General features: G+C 38.6%; 1 protein-coding gene across 1 annotated transcript; it reads right to left on the bottom strand.

Moving 5' to 3' along the window:
• Window positions 1-10,288: 10,288 nt before the first annotated feature.
• On the bottom strand, window positions 10,289-20,177 carry LOC147447794 (uncharacterized). Its single transcript, XM_086523511.1, has 7 exons — window positions 19,241-20,177; window positions 18,470-18,523; window positions 17,917-18,120; window positions 14,054-14,165; window positions 13,409-13,450; window positions 11,913-11,969; window positions 10,289-11,099 (listed from the first exon to the last, which is right to left on the bottom strand). The coding sequence occupies exons 1-7, from the start codon at window positions 19,384-19,386 to the stop codon at window positions 10,626-10,628; spliced, it is 1,089 nt and encodes a 362-aa protein (XP_086379637.1). The 5' UTR covers window positions 19,387-20,177; the 3' UTR covers window positions 10,289-10,625.
• Between the last annotated feature and the right edge of the window lie 590 nt (window positions 20,178-20,767).

The following is a 20,767-nucleotide window of genomic DNA, read 5'->3' on the forward strand; positions in this document are numbered from 1 at the left end:
CTAAAAGAAGTTGTTTTTTGACTTCCCACCTTCTCCTCTTCTTTTGAACAAGTGCTTTTTATGTGTGTGAACATTCCAAGTAAACTTCCTTGTCTTTGATTGCATCCAATCTTAGCAAGTGTTTTTGGGCTTGACTACATTCCATGTCAAACCATTTCTTCTTGGTGCTACCCTTCTTAGACCTTTTGCAAGACACTGTTTCACCGAAAAGCATTCCTTCGCACAAGAGCAAATTACTTCTTTGAAAACTTTCCACTTACATTGTAATGTTGGGCTCTCTTGATGCTATATCATGCTTAACATTTGGTCCACCATATCAGCATATATAAGTGCTCGTTTGAAGTCTAGACGTAGGTACAAATGATTCACATCATGATTGGAGGATACATGCTCGGGCCGTTTACCACACTTAAGGTCAATACATAACATCCTATAATCCGATTCCGGATTCCATTCACCAAGTGTAAAGCTTTGTATGAATTGTAGAGTGACTTCCGAAAACAACATATAGTCAATCACGTTATTACCATTGTGCTTTCTACATGTAAAGTCATTGGTGCCTTGCCATAGAGATACACCATTTGAAATGAGCATGCCGGTACTATTGCACATATATAGAAGTGTCTTTTCATAGTGATCCAGTTCTTTTGCATCATTAGAACTTCGATTATACATGTATGAGTCATCCATTCTTCTTGAGACATGCGGCATGTCGACTTGTTGTGTGTCGTGTTGTAACATATTTGTGCGACCATTCATGTCTCCAAAAACAATGACTTCACCTCGATCCTTGTAATGAGAAATGTCTTCCTCTAGTTCAACAAAGGGCTGATCTCTATCCATATTCAAGCGAGCATAAAAGTTGGAGTCATAGGGAGGAATGTAGCAACCAGCCACAAACATGACTTGACCATTTGGTGGGCTGATTTTCAGCCATAAGTAGTGTTTATACTTATCTTCTTTGACAATGGAAACATCTTTCAAACCCTTTTTGGTCATACATGCTATGCCTCCTTGGCCTCTTTGTTGCTTTGCATTTTTGGCCCACATCAAAGAATGCACATCGTATTTGTCAAATCTAAGAATTCGTTGCGCATCATGCTCCCATGTTTCGATAAGAAGTATAACATCGGAGTCATTGGTAAGCTCATCAATGCCAATTCCCGCATTCCATGGATACCCGTTACAATTCCAAAAGCTTATTCGCAAGCGTGAGTTGGTCTCATAGATCATGTGTCCCTATTTGTTGGGTGGACTTGCATCCTCCTCAAGTGGCTTTTCTTCTTGAGATGATACCTTAACCTTCTTGATTCTTTCCTCATATTCTTTGCGACGTACATTTTGTTGCATAAGAGTGAGATCCTCATATACATTACAATCCGTTCCTTAAAGGGCAAGATGGATTACACCTACATTTCAAATAAGCTTCACACAACCAAGGTCGTGTCAAGTTTGATGCAGCTCAGGTCGGCAGTTGTCGCGTCATCAAGTGATCTTTCTCATGTGTTGGTTTAAAGAGGTCGCTATATAAAACAAAAGCTGATCAGATTTGTGGGGAGGGAAGGAAAGTTTTTACTTGGTGAGCCAAAGGTCTTCTTTGAGCTCTTTGAGCCCACAATCAACCACGTGGTGCATCTAGAACATGTCCACCCAAAAAAACAGTGTGATAAAAAGCACTAGAGACGGGCAACCAACTACAAAAGGGGAATATAAGCATCTCACGACCCCCAGAGACAAAATCTCCTACAGGAGTTGACGAGCTATGAGGGCGACCTGACTTGTTCGCAGCCTTGCACCCTCTTGTCCTTTACAGTGCTAGCACATGGTTCTACTTCATGGCCTTGGTTTGTTTCTGCCGAGGAGCAGTTTTACCAGCCCATATTTTATATACTTGATTACTTGGTGAGTCCAAGGCTCTTTTTGCAATATCTAAATGCAGAATCCCCCAGGTGGCATTAGATCTAAATTTAGGAAAAAAACATCGCTGCCATGAAAAGCTCTAAATAAAAGGGACTCCACGTGAAAAGCTACCAAGTGAATAAAATAAAAAAGGCACTCTATGTTGCTCAATTTCTCTCAGAAGCAGTTCGATCTGGAGTTTGCAAGTTCCCCAGAAGCAACTCAAAGCTTTGTTTGCAGGTTTGTCTCTGTACACTCTTTGTGTGTGTGTGTGTGAGAGAGAGAGAGAGAGAGAGAGAGAGAGAGAGAGAGAGAGAGAGAGAGAGAGAGAGAGAGAGAGAGAGAGAGAGAGAGAGAGAGAGAGAGAGAGAGAGTAGGCATATTGGAATCAGCCTTCTTTTGTAGTGAAGCTTGAATACCTAACTAAAGCCTACGTGCACCTTCCCCACGTCGCAATCATAGTAGCTTTGCATGCAACAAGACCTAGTGGCGAGCTGAAGAGTATGTCCAGCTTCAACTACCATACTCAACTTGTTTCTCCAGGTGCAACTAGTTATGGCCATCATTATGCCGGTCCAAGTAGCTCATGCAGATTCCATAATCCTGTGCCCTCATCCATCCTTCAATGTTCATGGAAATGATATATTGCAGCAGGTCCCCATGCCTAATTCTCAAGATTCACACTAATTCTTTTCCGCGATGTTTGTCAGTGCAACAACAAGCCACGCAGAACTAGAAAGGAGTACTGAGACCTTTCAAACCCTAGTTATATTTTGCAGATCATCAAGATGGAGGGTACTCTGGATGCTTCCCGACGTGATGAGCCCTCTCAAAGATCAAATATTTTGTGTGATCAATCCATGGAAAAGGTCTGTTGTAGTGCTATTGAAATATAAGATATCAGATTTCAATCAATGATCAATTGGCCTAATTTGGAGTCAAGTCAAAAAAACTCATTGCCTTTGTAGACCCATTCATCACATTTTTTTGTTGATGCTATCTGGCTATTGGCGATGCAGACGGCAGAGGCCAAAGAAATGGAAAGAGTAAATGTTGAAGTGCACATGAGGGTAGAAAAGCTTAGCAAGATCGATCACACCAAATCTTATGATGGTTAGCTGCTTGTGAGTTTAGCAGAGAGTGTGAGGGGATTACTGGTAGACAGTTCAATGACATTGATGAATGATATTGAGTGGAACGCCACCCGTACTAATGCCCATGAGCATCACGTAATAGTAGTTCACGAAATGCGTGTTTGGATTATTGATTATCGGACTGAATATAGTGCCTTTCGCTATGGGGATACCAACCTCAAGATGCCCATTATCATGTGTAGTTAGGAAGCATCATACATAACTCGGGTTAGCCAGCAAGGAGGCAAGAAGACATAATCGATGATTGAAGCAGCTTACAACACACACACACACACACACACACACACACACACACACACACACACACACATAGATAGATAGATAGAGATAGAGAGAGAGAGAAGATAATACTAATCAAAGGATATAGAACATAAAGTTACATCTGCGTGTTTTGTGTATGGCAGGGAGGACATATATTCACAACACTGCACGTTCCAGTTACACAAGCGCAACTCCAACTCAACAACATTATAAGGTCCGTTATTTGCATCCAGTTTCCCATGCGCATATGTTTGCTTGGCGCAACACATAAACGCTACGGGACAGGGCATGGCTTCTGTTTCTTATAATTTTTTGGAGAGACCACAGTGCCATCTCTCCACCATACTTTTGTATGGAACCTCTCTATGACATGCACTGTATACTTTGCACTTTCAGTCTGTGATGTTTCATTGCGTGATGATATGTTTAACTAGTCACATTGCTTTTTTGTAGCTTGACTCAAATATCGGCCTATTGATTAGACAATTGAAAAGCATCGGTACAACATTGCAGGTCAATAAAGCACCTCATTTATAATTGCATTTCATTCATGCTTTATCTGTTTGCTTGTTTTAGAATTTTTTGCATTACTTCCTTTGCTTCGATTTATTTGGATCTCCTTTTCAGAACTATACACTTGATGTCGATCAACATCTGCACATGTTAGTTACACACACTACTCTTTGAATACAATTGCTAGCCAATGCATGTGATGTATTACAATAGTGAATACACAAGTAGTGAATGCATGTGGTGTATCGCAATAATAATTTCACCTTGTGCATTATTATTTTAGCTCTATATAATTGATACCATACCAGGCGTCTAAATAATAGATGCCATATTATATATGTCCTTGTTTCTCCCATACTAGGTATCATTTGAAGTTCTCAAGAGCTAGAAGATTACAGTCCAATCATTAATAAGCTAGAAAGAAAACTATAGCCAACTTGAAATTAGCTTATCGTCCATATGCTAGGTCATGGTTTGAAATTACTGCATTGTATAAATATTGGAGCATGAAATGTGACATCTTTCCTCACAATCTAGAAATATGTCCCTCTTGCACAACGGCATACCTCACATATATAGAGATTTACAAGGTCGACAAAAAATTGAAATAGACACTCTTGGTACCCTCTCTTTTGTATTATTGTTGGGCGCTTTGCCATCATAGCGGCAGCAACAAGACTTATCAACATTGCATCTACAGTCTATTACTAGTTGAAGATACTAACCCCGAATCAATAGTATCCCTTCTCTATTCATGACACGACGAGCAATTTTTGGACATAAAAGAGGCAGATATTATAGTTATAGACAAGCTATCTATGTTTACCCAAACGAATTTTAATCTTATCGAAAGAAAAAATGTGAACGTAAAAATCAGTACATTGGCAGATCCCTTCAACAGTACATTGGCAGATCCCTTCAACAACAAATGTGTTCTCTTGCTCGGTGATCTTGCCCAACTACCCCCAATTTGTAGTCATGCACGGGATCTTTGTAACACATGCCATATCACAAGCTCGGTCCACTGACTACATGCAACTTTGTACAAGATGTCATGCTCTATAAGACATGCAACGGACCCTGAATTGCTTCAGTTCTTGACCCTTATTCGTGAAAGAAAATCAGCCATACATGAGATCAATTGTAACTTGGGTGCATGTATTATAGATGAAGCGCATGTGCATGACTACCTCAACAACTCTACTACGATAATCTGTACACATAGATGAGACGTCCAACACTATAACAACCTTGCCTTGAATAAGTTGTACAATCAAACTGACATTAAAAAAGTTGAAATGAAGATGAACGTGGGTAACATAAATTTCCTTCATTAGTGGCTCCTAGACCCTAATTTCAATAAGCTAGATTCGATTGCAACTGGCGTGCCAAATTAGTCAGTCTCTTATTCCCTTGAGTTCTAGATGCTAAATGTCAATTTACATATGTCCTGCTATATTCTATAGTTGTTATATAGGAAGGCCCACCAAGCAAGACTAGTTCCTTCTTCAGAGGGAAAAGGGCACACTTACAACTCTAGCTCTTAGGTTCTAGGTCAAAACTTAAAGGTTTGCCGATATTTACACTAAAACCTGTAAATTTTTTGTGGTTTTCTTGAAGACAAGCTCAAACTGTGGCTAGAGTTTTTCAATTTAAGTTGGTTAGGATGGGATGATAGTGGAATTCTTTAGAGAATTTTGGGATGATCTCAAGGTCCCAGTCACAAGGTTGGCCAATAAAGCCATTGTCGAAGGGTCATTGGAGATAAGTGTTAAGAGAGGGCTTACCATCCCAAAACAGATTTTTTCTTCTCAACTAAAGCATTGGTGCCCTATAACAATGATGTCGGTGGCCTACAAAATTATTTCTAAAGCAGTAGCCTCAGACTAGCCCCCCTACTAACCAATATCATCTCTCCCCATCAACATGGGTTCATCAAAGGAAGGTCCATTTACGATAACATCTTGGCAACAATGGTGGGCATCAAATACGCAACTTTCACAAAGCAAGAGTGCATTCTGCTGCAATTGGGCCTTGATATGGCTTATGAGAGAATAACATGGACCTATATAGAAGCCATCATGAATGCTCTGGGATTTGGGCCTCACCTATGTCCACTGGTACATGTACTGGGTGCTGGAAGCCAGTCATAGCTCCTATTTAACGATAGAATTGTGGGCTCTTTTGAGGTCAAAAGGTCCATTAAGCAAGGATGCCCTCTGTCCCCCTTGCTTTTCACCATAGGATCACATCCTTTAATCACGATGCTCGAAGCTAGTGCGGAACGAGGGGAGTTGGAAGGCTTCGCTTTACCAGGAAATAGCCAACTACTAGTAAAACTTTTTGCAGATGATTCTCTCCTCTTTTTGAAGGCATGTCCCCAGATCATTAGGAAAGCTCTGGAGATTGTGAAAATATTTTCAGTAGCTTCGGGGTCCCAATGTAATATAGAGAAGTCAAGGCTGGTCTCTCTATCGAAAAATGACTCATTTGACCCTTCTGACTGGTCGGGGAAGATTGTCACAAAAGTAAATATTTTCAGACATTTGGGAGCCCCCTTGGATAACTCACAAGCAAAGATTTGAGTGGGTGCTTCAGAAAATCAAATAAAAAATGAGTAGGTGGGAGGATGCTCTTCTCCCACTCCCAAGTCGGATAAAAGTGATTAATGCCTATATGATCCCTTATATTGCCTTCACTAGCCCACTTCTCAAGATGGCTAAATGTCACTGGAAAGAGTTCTTAAAACCAATAAAAAGGTTTCTGTGGAAAAACAACACAAAATCCTCTAGGCCATGGCAATGGGCCTGTTGGGAATCAGTTGCTCGGCCAGTGAACCAAGGAGGTCTCGGAGTTCTCAACCTTGTGTCCCATGCAGAGGCTTGCTATGCTAAATTTGTTGTTTCCTTGGCCAAACAGGATCAAGTTTGGGCTGTCATGATTATAGATATGATAGAAGCAGCTAAACTTGGCTCCAAAGGTGGAAAGTGGAGAGGGGTAGAGGTTCATGACAAACTATTAGCCCCGTTGTGGTCTACACTAAGACTGGGGGGCATCTCCGGAAAATTGATAAGAAAATGCAATAGAGTAGCAGGAGTCTTAAAGTGGGGGGAAAAAACCAAATACTTCAAGAACTCCATTTTACATTGGTCCCCTTGGCTCTCCAAAGTAGTAGATCTTCCACAGAATCCCTATTGGATAGAAACAGCCAGGAAGCTGAATAATAAGGGTCTGAATCGACTTGGACAGTTTTGGGACAGTGACTGCAAGAGCTAGAAAACCATTGACCTTCTGGTTACCCAGTACCAACTTAATAGCTTGGAGGTCTTGCTTATCAACAAAGTGATGAAAGAGCTTGACAATGTAGTGATGCCAATGTTATTCGGAGTTTCAGGAATGCCTAGAAATGGCCCGGAAGCAATCTCCTATGGAAACCGCATTCTAAAGGCATCTATCATACAATGATGCACAAGGAGAATTGGTCTAGCCCCCTTAACAAGATATGGAAAAAACAATGGCTGGAGGAAAGGTGGGAGCAAGTAATGGAGAACATCTGGAAGCCAAAGGTTCCGCAGCACACATGAAGGTATTTTTATGGAAGGTAATTTGGGGAGCTCTTCCAACAGGGGTGAAGATTCAGGAGAGGGGAATTGGATCAGATCGATGCTTGAGGTGCAAGTTGGCTAGTGAAGACCTTGCCTACCTATTCATGGGATGCCCAACTATCCAAGACCTCCTAGGGAAAATATGCAAGTGGGTCCAAAGAGCATGGAAAATTGGTTTTTTCAAGATTGATCTATTCCTTGGAGGTAAGAATTCAGGTAGTCCTGCCCTCCTCATCAACACTCAAATCATCAGGTACTTCTTTTTACATAATGTATGGCATACAAGGAACCACCGTGCGTTTGAAGGTGGATATGAGGTGGCAAGATTCGCAGAAATTATACACAAAATCAAAGTGCTAATATGGACTCTCGAGCGCAAGAAAAACTCAGAGGATTGGTCTAGGAATACTGGTGCCTTGTTGTCAGTAGATGGAATGCCTAGGAAGGGGGAAAACCTTGGCCAATGGTAAATAGAAGATCTCAGAAGGACATGATAATTGACCTTGTTTATCAAGGATATGGGTGCGGTTTGTTAGGGGTGGCTGCCCATATAGCTGATGTAATTGTGGTCCCTGGATGATGTGAAGGCTCAACATGAGCATGGCAAGACCTTGTAATTTTTTGGGAGGATCAATATAATTCACTCACAATTGTGAGTTCTACTTTTTTTTATAAAAAAAAGGGGAATTGAACAAAGGCCCTTTTTTTTTGTAAATATATTGTATCGGTGTATCGGTGTACAAATTACTCAAGGAACGCTTGTTTTTTAATTAGCTTGTAGGCTTGTAGGCAAAGATAGTCTCTCAAAAGAGGTCTATCGCTTGAGGGATTTTTGTGCAAGCTACTTATATAATACTTGATGATCTAATTAGGGAAAGAGAAAACTTGAGCTTTATTTGCTCTATCCAGATTTATTAAGGCGAATCTCATTTTAACGGCGTAGGAATCTATCCCAATAGACCTCAAAGATCTATCTGACGAGAGTTGAACTCAAGACTTGTTATTCAAGAGGGAAATGGCATAACCAATCTACCACACTTGGGTGATAGAAAGGTAATACCATTTTCCTCTTCTTATTAACACACTCACACACCCACACACACCCGAGAAGAAGAGAATTTTAACGTCGTAGGAATCTATCCCAACAGACCTCAAAGATCTATCCGACGAGAGTTGAACTCAAGACCTGTTATTCAAGAGGGAAATGACTTAACCAATCTACCACACTTGAGTGATAGAAAGGTAGGGTTTGATGCTAGCTTCCCCATCACTTCTATGATCTAGCCCTTGCTCAAAGAGAGAGAGAGAGAGAGAGAGAGAGAGAGAGAGAGAGAGAGAGAGAGAGAGAGAGAGAGAGAGCGCTGATTGCAGCTCATGTGCGTTCTCTCGCAGCTCCGCTTGATGCAATGCTAAAATCAAACCACACACACAAAAAAAAAAATCTCTTCTCGCTTCAGGACTCACAAGAAGATTTAGAAATTTTCTCATGTAGGAAAACAGAGTCTTTTTCAGTGTTTTTCATAGAATGCATAGCATCATGAGCTTCTGCTCGAGAGGCACCGCATACCTAGCTAGGTAAGATTGGGGCAGGGGACCGCCGGTCCCCCCCCATCGGGCCGGTAGTCCACTGCCCCTAATCCTACCTACCTAGGTATGCCATGCCTCCCTCACAGAAGCTCATGATGTTCAAGTAAGTCCAGAATGTGGGAATTTGCCAAAGCTTCTTGTGGTACTCATGGCATCTTCCTCTGTCTCTGGACGTCTTCCCCACCTGCACATCTGCTACTTCAACTGGTAGAGATTTTCCATCCCCTGCCTATCGATTGCATTGCATCCATGTGCCCTTCTGCGCCTCGACTGCTTGCGCCTCCCCCTTTTACCTTATCAATTTATCCTTACTCGCTTCACTTTAAAAAATAGATAGTGAGTGGAGAAGCTATCGATAAAAAAAAAATTTACAAGAGCAGTCCCACTCAACCCAAGCCATGGCAATTGAAGATCCGCTACACAAGAGACGGATGAAAAGGAAGCCACCTTGCCACATCAACAACCACAACCAAGGACTAACGAGGGAGCCACCCTAAGTGAGAAAATACTCGTTGGTATGAGAGTCATCTATCGAGAGTACACAATAGAAAGAAAAGTTGAGCAAAGGATGACATTGAGTTAGGAATGTTGCGACCCCACCCTAGAATGCCCGCCAACCGGCCACAAAGGAAGCAATAGATAATGTCGAGAAGATCTTGATGAGTTGCCAAAAGGGACACAAATTCTCGCATCTGTCTAGAAGACGTACATGAGGCCCATCAATAGATCCCGAACTCTCCATAAAATTGCTTGTAATCAACTCCCCATGCAAATTGCTTGCACCATCCTCATCTCTTCTACCCATGAACTAGAGCCTACTTAGCTCTCTGCGCATTAGCTCATTGTGAGGCGCGTAAGGTTTCCTTCCTAGTAGGAGGAGGTCGCCAAGCAATTTCGGTTTAATAAAAGGGGGGTCTGCCTGAGAAGGAAGTGGTACAATGAACATTATATTGAAAACATTCTTGGTTGTAAAATTAAACCCATGAAAACATTATTGGTTCCCTTTTCTTTCAAACTTGCAAAAGCATCTTTGTAGATTCTGCCTCAAAAGAAATGGGCTCAGCCCCATTCAGATTAATAGAAACCTTGAGCTCCATTGCTAAGAAGTGTTTGGCATATACATATAAACAATGTGAAAATATGATATAGCAATCAGATTAGTAGAATGCAACAACGTGAGCTTGTAATTTTCATGTCTACAAAAAATAAAAAGTCCTAAATTACATGCACCCACACATAAGCATTATATGCTATAGGACTTGGCATATATTTATCCTCACAATATTTCCTTCTATTTTTCTCAACAAAGTTACTCAACATCCTCTATTACTTAGCATTATCTTATACACATTGTCTTAGACCACGCTAGACATAAGTATATGTGTACAACCATATTTCTTTTCCAATAATCTCCATAAAAGATTCTACTCTCTTTTCTTCAATTGATTTTCCTCCTTTAGTAAGTCACCATGTGAGACTTGGGTCCATCTATTGTCTTTCACATTGCCTCCTTTTGCTATCTTAGAGCACATTGCTTTGTACCGGCTCACATTGCCTCCTTCTCTCCTAGACTCGATCTTGAGGGAATACAACAATAATGTGCTTTTCATGAGCGGCGACAACTAACAGAAGGGAGACGAGAGAGCAGGGCATGTAAGCTAGTTTGCATAACAGAGCTAGACGAATTATCAAGCTGACAAGGGATGTGGGAATGGGTATTAATCATGCTATGCTCATCAGATGGCATGGAGTCCTCAAGTTGGTGTTGTGAAATACAATGATGAGCCACATTTTCATAAAATTCCAAATCGCTTGTCTCTCCGGGTGTGCTCAAGATTGTTGATTTTCGTTGAAGTTTATGTTTCTCATTATGATCAATTGACCATGACTCTTTGCCAGTAAAAGGGTCAAGGTCTACATGGTCTATCGGTGACCAACTAGAAGCTGTCAAATTGTTTGCCTTCTTGGATAACGCAGCATGTTGAGTAAGCGTTGGATGCACTGCAAAAACACCGGGAATGCTCTGCAAGTAGTTGAACTTTCTTTGTAGGAATAGCACAAAATTGAGATCCTCAAAAGTCTGTTGCCATGAGAGCAAAAAGAAGCCTTGAAAATCAGAATGTTTGTAGATGGGAGTGAGAAAGACTAGAAGATTCATAAACATTCTATACACATGACATGTCTTTGTACTTTTTGTATACCGAGGGATCCATTGTGGGTTATGATAGGGTAATATATGAGAGCAAGGAAGGGGTATATCACCACAAGTACCTTTCAATGCATGGACCTATGTAGAACTCGCACATGAGATGTATGCATACATACATCTTTTTGTCACATATGCCATGTGATAAAGGTGGAATGCAAGTGCAAGTATGGTGGGAAGGTGATGAGGTGAACCTAAAGGATTGAAAGGTGAAAGTTTGATAACAAGCTATTATAAGGAATCATCAAAGGAAGCTTTGTGGAAAGTATCATAAAAGTGACCTCGTGAACAATGTGGACATGAGTGAGTCAATGAAAAGTCAATAACTCTTGAGATTCCAATTCCTAGCATGAAAAGGTGGAAACCCTAAGCACTTGTGTTAAAAAGCTTATACCAAAGTACAAAAAGTAGTCACAATGCAATTATCTCAAGAACGTGAAAAAAGAAGATCTTCTTGGAGAGAGAGAGAGAGAGAGAGAGAGAGAGAGAGAGAGAGAGAGAGGGAGGGAGGAAGGAAGGTGCACCACCTTTTCAAAGAGCCAATTATCTCAAGAATGTGAAAGAAGAGGATCTCTTGATGGATGTGTGTGTGTGTGTGTTTGTGTGTGTGTGTGTGTGTGTGTGTGTGTGTGTGTGTGTGTGTGTGTGTGAGAGAGAGAGAGAGAAAGGGGGATAGAGGTGCACCACCTTTTTCAAAGAGCCCAATTGTATCACGCCTTCCTTAACTGCCACTATTGCAATTGTCTGTGGATCACATTTTGCCATCTTTATTAGTACTTACTCCAACATTTTCTTTCTGCATGCTTTTTGAAAAGCAACTTTAATTATTTGATTGCGACTTAGTGTCTCAAAAAACAATAAGATTTAAAAAATCTATTTTTTGCAATACATATCATTAATTTTATATAATCTCTTGCTAATTATAGCATTGAAGCTAAATCCTACCCATGAACTTCAATTGCAATTACATTTCCTCTCCATGATTCTTCAAAAAAGAAAATTTCAAAATTTGAGCTAATTTTTAGTAAAGGGCTCTCTTAGGTTTTATAAGTGAAGTTCCACCTAAGATAAGTTAGTTTTAGCACGCCATATTTGAAATTAAGAAGGAGAGCCTAATTGCTTCCATGCAATTTACTTTTTATGTTTTCTAGAATAAGAAGATTTTTAATAGGAATCAATTTGGGCGAAGTTTGTTTTAGGGAGAGATTACTTAAAACCAATGTCATATGGTCTTGAATTGTGGTATTAATGACACAATTCTCACTATGGTGGTTCATCCTTGAAGATCACTTGGAGGCACTTCAAGGAAACATTGAGAGAATAGTGGGGAAAACATTGTATCCAAAAAAAGGGTAAAACTCGACTAAAAACATCTAGTTGGCGCCATTGGAACACTTCTTTTCTTGGACTTATTTTTAAGGTCAAACTATTGAGACAAATTACATTTTTAAGTCATAATTTAAGGTATTATCAAAACTCTTGAATAGGATTAAGGTCTTAATTAACGAGATTAAAATATCATTAATGGGTAGATTTGCACTATAAACCGGGACAATATGTGAGCTATGTTGGTTGGTCAACAAATGGCAAAGACTTTAGAAAGAAGAGCCATCATATGTTGAGAGTACATATCCATGGTAACTGAATTGACACTTATTGCTTACTATAGTGGTAAAATATTAACACAAAACCATAATGAAGCACTGTGCACTCTTTTATTTAATGCCATGTGATGGAATACATTCCTTTGTACAATATTAGTATTTTTGTATAGTGTTTGTCTTATAACAAATTATGTAGAAATATCCATCCCACTACTAAAAGTTCATCATGTTCATTGTCTGTGTAAAGAAACTTCATCTGAAGATGAATGAACCCTAATTAAATCCTAATTAGGGCTCATCTTGAAGATGAATGAACCCTAATTTAAACCCTAATGAGGGCTCATTCTAAAGATGAATGAAACCTAATTAAAGTGAGTCTTTGGTGAAGGTTTTGAGGGTTCACATAATTTTGGCACTATTAATGAACTTTTATGTTTTTAAGTTTTCTTGTGACTTCATGGATTTTTAAAAAAAAAATTCTATTGAAGTATCTGCTAAAAAAAATTACATGAAAACATTTGCAATATCCTAAAAATAGATTAATACTACAGATGATCAATAAAAAAATTACTTACTCACCTCGATACCACTCCTAAATTGAGCCTCCCATGTCCTCGGGTACTGCCACATACCAAACAACAAGATTACACAATGGCATTGCCTTAAATATTGTTCCATAAATACAAAGCTTGAGCAATCCAATATGGAATTTGAATTTTATAATACTTCTGAGTAGGTCGTGCCAGTTTTGTTTTAGGGGTTATCTCCCAAAATAATTTGTCCAAATACTCTTTGTAATCTCTCTATTGATAAGCTTCATGTCTCCAATATGGGCTAGTTTTATAAGAGATATAGGTTCTTGATATGATTCATTAAAGAGTGGCAAAGTTTAGTCTTTTTGCAAATGTAGTGGAGAACACATTTTTAAACTACACAAATTGGGAGCAAAACAGAATTTACTATCACATATTTCTCATAACTACTTATAAAATGGAGAGTAAACTACGACTTTTTTTTAACAGTGTGTGAAAATGTATCTTAAAATTTGGTATAACGAGCAATGCTGCTACTATAAATCAGAAGCCATGAATGATGTGATACATTCAACTGTTAATTGACATATTCAATCAGAATAAGAGAGCATTGACTGTTGTGACCCCTCAAAGAAAATCCATGAGATTAGCAATAATTTGAGTAAACAAGGCAACTATATGGAGAACTTACAGAGTCTAGAGAACCTTGGGCCCATGAAGACGGATAATCAAGGGCATCTCCCTCGGAAGGTTCCTTATACATCCACTTGTGACTATTATCAGCTGCAACTTTTCCAATCAACCTACATGTATTTCAACCCCAACTTTTAATATACAACTAGCACAAGGTAGCATCTTTACTTAAATAGGTGATAATGAATACTTCTATGGCATCTTAAACCAAAGAGGTTAGATCTAAGAAAATCCTACCAGCTCTTCATGAATGCCTTTAAGTTGGAAAGCATATATCTTAATCCTACAAAAGTCAAATGGATATAATGTGTTTTGCATTGGCTTTAACTTAGGGCATTCAGATTATACTTGATCAATGCTTAACAATTTTATAGTAATTTAGTTTATGGTATAAGACAATGTGCCGCACCAAGTCTGTACGTGAGCCAAGTTCCTTATACACAGTACATTAGAGGTAAGATAATTGAAAACATTATGGCTAGAAGTTATAATTCCTCCTCTAGAATATTCTAGACAAGCCTCATGGTGACACAAGAAGGAGATTCAAGGCCTCCATACATGCATAAAAATTGATAGCTATGGTTATCTTTTAGTCCTAGTTTTAGCAAAACTTCTTTAGAATACTAAAATTGTACATTTTTGTCCCAAAGAATTCATCTAAAAAATACCAAGGAATCCACATGCAATCCAAACAAAAGAAATATAAATTCATCCAAATAATTTTGTACAAATTTTGGCATATATGTTCTATCCATGAAGCATAAAGAGCTCTAAAACCATTCTCAGTGCTTGAAATAAAGCTTAATTACATTTTTGAACTAGGTAGTGTTTCAAAGGTCTCATGCTAGGGTCAATATTCTTAGTTGCAAAGGTGAGAAAGAGAGAGACATAGAGGGACAGAGGGACCACCTTAAAATGTATAATTGTAGCACGTGAGCTCATCAAGAGAGGTTTTTTATTTCAAAAAAAATTGCAGATTTACATCAAAAGAAGGAGTTTTAAAATCACTTTCAAGTAAAGAAAAGGGATCGTTTGATTGATGAAAGTGTGTATGTGAAAAGAGGTTACTTAAATGATGCTTGAACACACGTGATGTAGAGGGTTTTCTAATAGTGGAAGCCCCAACTACAAGAAATAATTTTCAAACTATTACATTTTAAAATTGATGTTGTCTTATTATAATAACATCCTTTTTTCTACGAAGAGGAAACAGAAACTTATATGATATACCAACAATGGCAAGAAGTCTATGCTTAAAGGTCCCTCTATTGACCTTATTATCTTCCATACTACATAGAACAAATAACTAGCTACACAATATAACCATGAAATTGCTACAGAGTTGGTGTTGCATGGCATGGTAACTAGATACAAGGATTTATATTTGTGATCTTTTTGTCTAGATCTATCAATAAAGTGGAGACAAAACAAGACGTAGTCAAAAACTCACATAAAAAATATGCTAGGCTTATGTTGATTGGAAGAGAAGCAATAATTTTTCTATTGCCTTCAACTTTTACACTCAAAATCTTCAAGAATATATAGATTGATAAGTTTTTGGGGTCAATGCAATCTTAGCTTCCGAAGCAATTTCTGAACTAGGATTAATTAGGGGTAATGTGCAACCCCAAAAAGAAAGAAAAGGGGTGTATTATATTGAGGAAAACTAAGAAGTAAGATATTATTTTGATTTTATTTGTTTGTCATACAATTGTGAGCAGAAGAGTTCTATTTACTCAGAAAGAAATGTACAATAAGCCTCAAGCACAACCTATCAAGGATTTGATATTCACGTGATCACGTGAAATGTCTTGTAATTACAATGTTTATGATCACATTCACATAATCACAGTTAACCTGATCACCAAAAAGCCGATAAGTGGTGACATGGCAACCCACTAAAACCCCACCAAGGTATGTGTTTTTTTTTACGAGCTTACTAGGAAACTGTGTAAATCTAAATTGAGTCCATTAAGACATGAAAAAATTCTCGAGAGCTTAGCGAATTGGATGACTTGTATAATAAATTAAGAGGAAGTCATGTGAATATTTAAGATGATCACGTGTTTTGAAATGTGATCAGTAAATGTTATTAACATGTTCACATGTTTGTGATCACATTAATGAAATCCCTGCAACCTATGCCTGTAGGAGCCAAAAGATCTATCCTTTTGTATCTTATGGAGTAAGAGACTTTATAAGTATCCCGCTTGAATGCATGTAGCACAAGGTTTTCATGTAATGAACTATACAGAAGCCTCAAGAATGTGTGAAGCCCCATGGAATGCATTATAGACCCTCTAGAGGCCTTCCTAATGGAAGCATCACTCCATACACTCTCTATCTCTACCATAAATGCGGAGCACCAATAGTGTAGAGGGTATTGGCCCCATCAACAAAAGTACTCATACATGTATAAAAAATATTGTGAATTAGGTATTAATCATTCAAAATATATAGGCAGGCAACACAACTGCATACATACCTAGATGTGTTCCTTTGCTGTACGTAGTCAAATTCAAAGAAACATGCATATTAAGAAACACCGTTCACTTGAACTGGCTTAGACTTTATGTATCCAAAACATTCCCTAAGGAGATCCACCCACAAACATGACGTGGTGATAGCATGACAGTACAAATAGCTAGGAAAATTTTTACCTTGCAAGGTACCATTTAAAAAGAGTCTATATATCTCGGTAATGCTGATTGGATGCTTGTGAAATATTTATGGAACATACTTGCAAGTAGTTGTCCCTACAAAAGCTACTTAGAGATATGATCATGAAGTACTCCTAATAGTGTACCATGACTAGAGCTGAATAAGAGAGTAAATTGATTCAACAACTTAAGGTAGACTACCATAAGTATTTCAAGGAGGGGCTTGAATATTTTCAAAGAAACCTAGTAGACCTATGAGGAAAGATGTCAACAAAAAGATCATGACAAGAAAGATTTGAAATAGCTTCTATTGCATGCAATTTACATGGTTTTTTGTAGTAGTGTATTCCTTAGGGTGGTGATATATTCATCAAACTCAATATATGATACGCATGTTCAATGTCTTATACTCTAGGGGTGTAATGTATATGAGATTATTTGTATCATGCTCCAATGGTATTGAAAAAAATTTGTTTACTTGAATGCAATGAAGTAGTAAAATTATCTTTTTTTAAAACAAACCTACAATCTATCTTGAGATAAAAAATCAATTTTATAGATCTATTACTATAATTTTAAAAATATATAATATATATGAAAAGCCCCTTTTGCTTAATTCACATAGTATACATGCATGGTGCACGTGCGAGAGTATGTACAATCTCTAGCATAGAGAGGACCTTTACAAAATACATACAATACACAACACATATTATATTAGTTATTGGAATTGGTGTCTACTCAGATGTATATGTGTATTGTTAACCATCAAAATTTGATGCATTGTATCCAAAATTGTAAGGATTCAAGAAATTCTAAGTACGGATGCATGTTGATTAACCATAAAAAGTATAAAAATATTAGATATTATCTGTAGAGCTATCATATAAAGCTAGGGAGTTTGTTTATACTCAGTATTCAATAACTTTTTCAATGATTGTAGTTATATGGAGTATGATGGGGTATAAATCCCTTGGCTAGTTAATATAAAATCTTTCAAATAGAAATACATAAATCAAGTCCTTTAGATGGTGTTGAGTTTTGTGATATAATAAGAATTGTATTCTACATATATGCAAGTCTGACCATATTGAGGAATTCTATATTAGAAGAGATCACATCTTAAGCTATTTCAGTAAAATACCATGCCATAGGCTCTATTTTGCTACTTCTGAAGAAAACATGTTAGGAAAAAGATTACCCTTCTCCAAAGTTGTAAACCTCGTGGGACATTTTGAAGAAGAGCTCTGGCTGCATGTAGTGTATGCTATCTCCAATGTAGTAATTATCGAAATAGCCACTAGAGGTAGAAGTTTGGCTTGAGCTAGAAGAATTTGGCTCACTAGTTGCATTTGACTTGGCACATGAAACGAAATCACAATAGCCGTCTTCCCAAACAAGAATCCTGCAACCACATATTGATGATTCCATTAAATCATAATATTTTGGTACTTAACCATAAAATTATGATAATTTCTTTGTGTATAATCATCTAGAAATCAAAACATGATCCATTTAATGTACATGAGAGGTTGGGTGTATAGTTCCATTGGAAGTTTTGGGTTTATCACAAAACTCTTCTCTCATTGTTGTCTTCCTCTCTTTCAACACCCACACCCACATATGCAGATCAGATATAAGGGAAGAAGGGTTTCTTTCAAACACATACAATCAATATCACACTATAAATAATATTCTAAATTGTTACAATAAGAATTTCTTTTTGTTAGTGGATGTAATGTTCTTGGCCTTACCAATTTCTCTTGTTGCCTTTCGATCGATCAAAAAAGCTGCTTTCTGAATCCCATCTGTGCCCAATAAATAAATTAGTCAGAAACCGTACTCAGCATACGATGTGTTACTAATTGGGTTCTATGTCTTTTTTATGTATTACCATAATTAGTTGGATATATTGCAAACTATGCAGTCTCAAGAACATGATGTAGCTACCTAACCATGTTTATGGAAATATGGTCTATCCAAGAGATGAATATTTAATTGAGGTGAACCCTCATGTCAAACAATACTTGTAGCTCATAATTATTTAAGGAAATGTATATAACAAAAAATGGCACAGTTTTAAATCTGTAGAGTATGTACAAAAGATACAGCACCCCACATTATTGTGGAGGCTTTCTTGGTAAAATCATGTAGTGGTGTTTATATAGCTGGTGTCCATGGACACATGCTATGAAACATGTTTCCATGCATTGCACCATTATACGCTTTTACCCTTCTAGGGAATTAAACAAGCAAAAACAGCTTTAATGGCAGTAGCACTTCAAACAGCTCAAATTTGAACAATTTCAAGGGGTAGGAAGAGATGGGATATTTGATATAGAAGAAGAGAGCACGAGCTATTGAAGGAAGAAAGAAAGAACGCTCAGATCGTGATATTACTAAGGAAGATATTTAATACAGAAGTAAGGGCGAAAGTGCATGCTAATTAGTAACGAAGGAAATGGTGTGGATCAGTATTTAGTAAGAAAAAACAAAAGCGGGTTAACCTGCACAGTAGTACGTACTTAGGAGGCGGGTAGTTGCGAGGCAGGATCCTCCAGAAGACGGCATATATCCAATCCGACTCCATGCACAGCTGACGAAGCGTTTGCTGCAGCAAGTAGCTTATCACGGGAAAGCCGGCCCCAGCTGCCTTACTGTTATAGTCCATAGCAGCTCTCTCTCTCTCTCTCTAGTCTGTGTGTGTGTGGTTTCTCACGTATACCCTAATTCCAGCTCTCTTTGAGACTCAGACCTCTTCGTCTTCTGAGCTATTCATGATCAGCTCTCTGAATACCATTCAAGCTGCATATATTGGTCATTTGAAGCCCAAAAGCTTTCGCGAAAAATGGGTAACTCAGAAAAACCATGCAGAGAAAGGGAGCTTGTGTGCCTATCTTTTGAGTAGTAACCCTAATTATAGCATGATAATATTATAAGCACAATATTGTTGGAACCTATAACGCTTATAATTATGAGATCTCAGGATAAGGTTGATACTGATACAGGGCGGCCTACATATTCGACAAATGGGTCTGCGTCCCATTTTGGCAGAGGGAACTCGCTATGCAAGGGAAGAAGCTCATTGATTTTACATGTAAGAGGTCGCAAAGCAGGCAACAAGGCAGATGGAGCTCTCTCTCTCTCTCTCTCTCTCTCTCTCTCTCTCTCTCTCTCTCTCTCACTCAGCAAGCAGAGGTAGCGCTGCCTTAACTCTCTCGATGAAAGGCCCTAAGGGCTGGAGCAAGAGATAATTTGGGCCTAATTAGGGGCGAGCTTGGAGACCTTGCGAGGCCGCCTGTGGTGCAGATGTAGGCAAGCGCAGCAGCTGGGTGCAGGAGAGGGCGGTGCAGCGTGGATTGTCTAGGGGTGTGGTGTGGACAGTGGAGGTATCTTATAGGGGAATCTCCATAACTAATGTGATGAACTGTGAACTGGTTCTGTTATAGGTCCGCATTTGGTGTGGATATATCCGGCCCCCCTCCTTTTATAGGGTTCAAGCGATGTGTCCACAGGTCCCCCTACACCCCATGTTTTGCTTGCACTAGATGCCTCCTTTTGCCTAGACAAGTACGTTCTTTATTCTCTCTCATCTTGTAAAGCATCACTAGTACAATTGGGTACTCTCTCTCTCTCTCTCTCTCTCTCTCTCTCTCTAACACACACACACACTATAGAATATCCTCTTCAAACAATTCATTGTAGCTATCATTGTATCCATGCCACGTAGTTCGTGCATGCTACACATAACTCAACAATATGGTGCCACCTTTTGTATGTAAGAAACAAAAAGGGCCTCTTGTGGATTTTAGAATGCCTCCAACCCCCCCCCCAAACCCAAAATACACACACACCAAGTGAGGATTCTCAAATAGATTGCATCCCAAGTCCCAACCCAATTCTACATGGGGATGTGTGTGTGTATATAAACAAGAGGCACATTTCATGTGACATTAGAGGCTTGAAGTTTGGGCCTCTAGAGCCTCGACCCTAAATAGAAACTTCTCAAAAGGAGAAAGTTTCAATAGGCCCATTGCCGGGAAAAAAACAAT

The sequence above is a fragment of the Adiantum capillus-veneris genome, chromosome 11 (assembly GCF_014529385.1).
Source record: "Adiantum capillus-veneris isolate H3 chromosome 11, ASM1452938v2, whole genome shotgun sequence".
Taxonomy (NCBI): Eukaryota; Viridiplantae; Streptophyta; class Polypodiopsida; order Polypodiales; family Pteridaceae; genus Adiantum; species Adiantum capillus-veneris.

Coding starts and splice junctions, on each gene's coding strand:
- LOC147447794 (XM_086523511.1), bottom strand. CDS start 19,386: ATGGACTATAACAGTAAGGCAGCTGGGGCCGGCTTTCCCGTGATAAGC. Junction 18,121..18,469: donor AAAGGCAACAAGAGAAATTG/GTAAGGCCAAGA, acceptor ATGTGGTTGCAG/GATTCTTGTTTGGGAAGACG. Junction 11,100..11,912: donor AATTGGGCTCTTTGAAAAAG/GTGGTGCACCTC, acceptor TCATGGCAACAG/ACTTTTGAGGATCTCAATTT.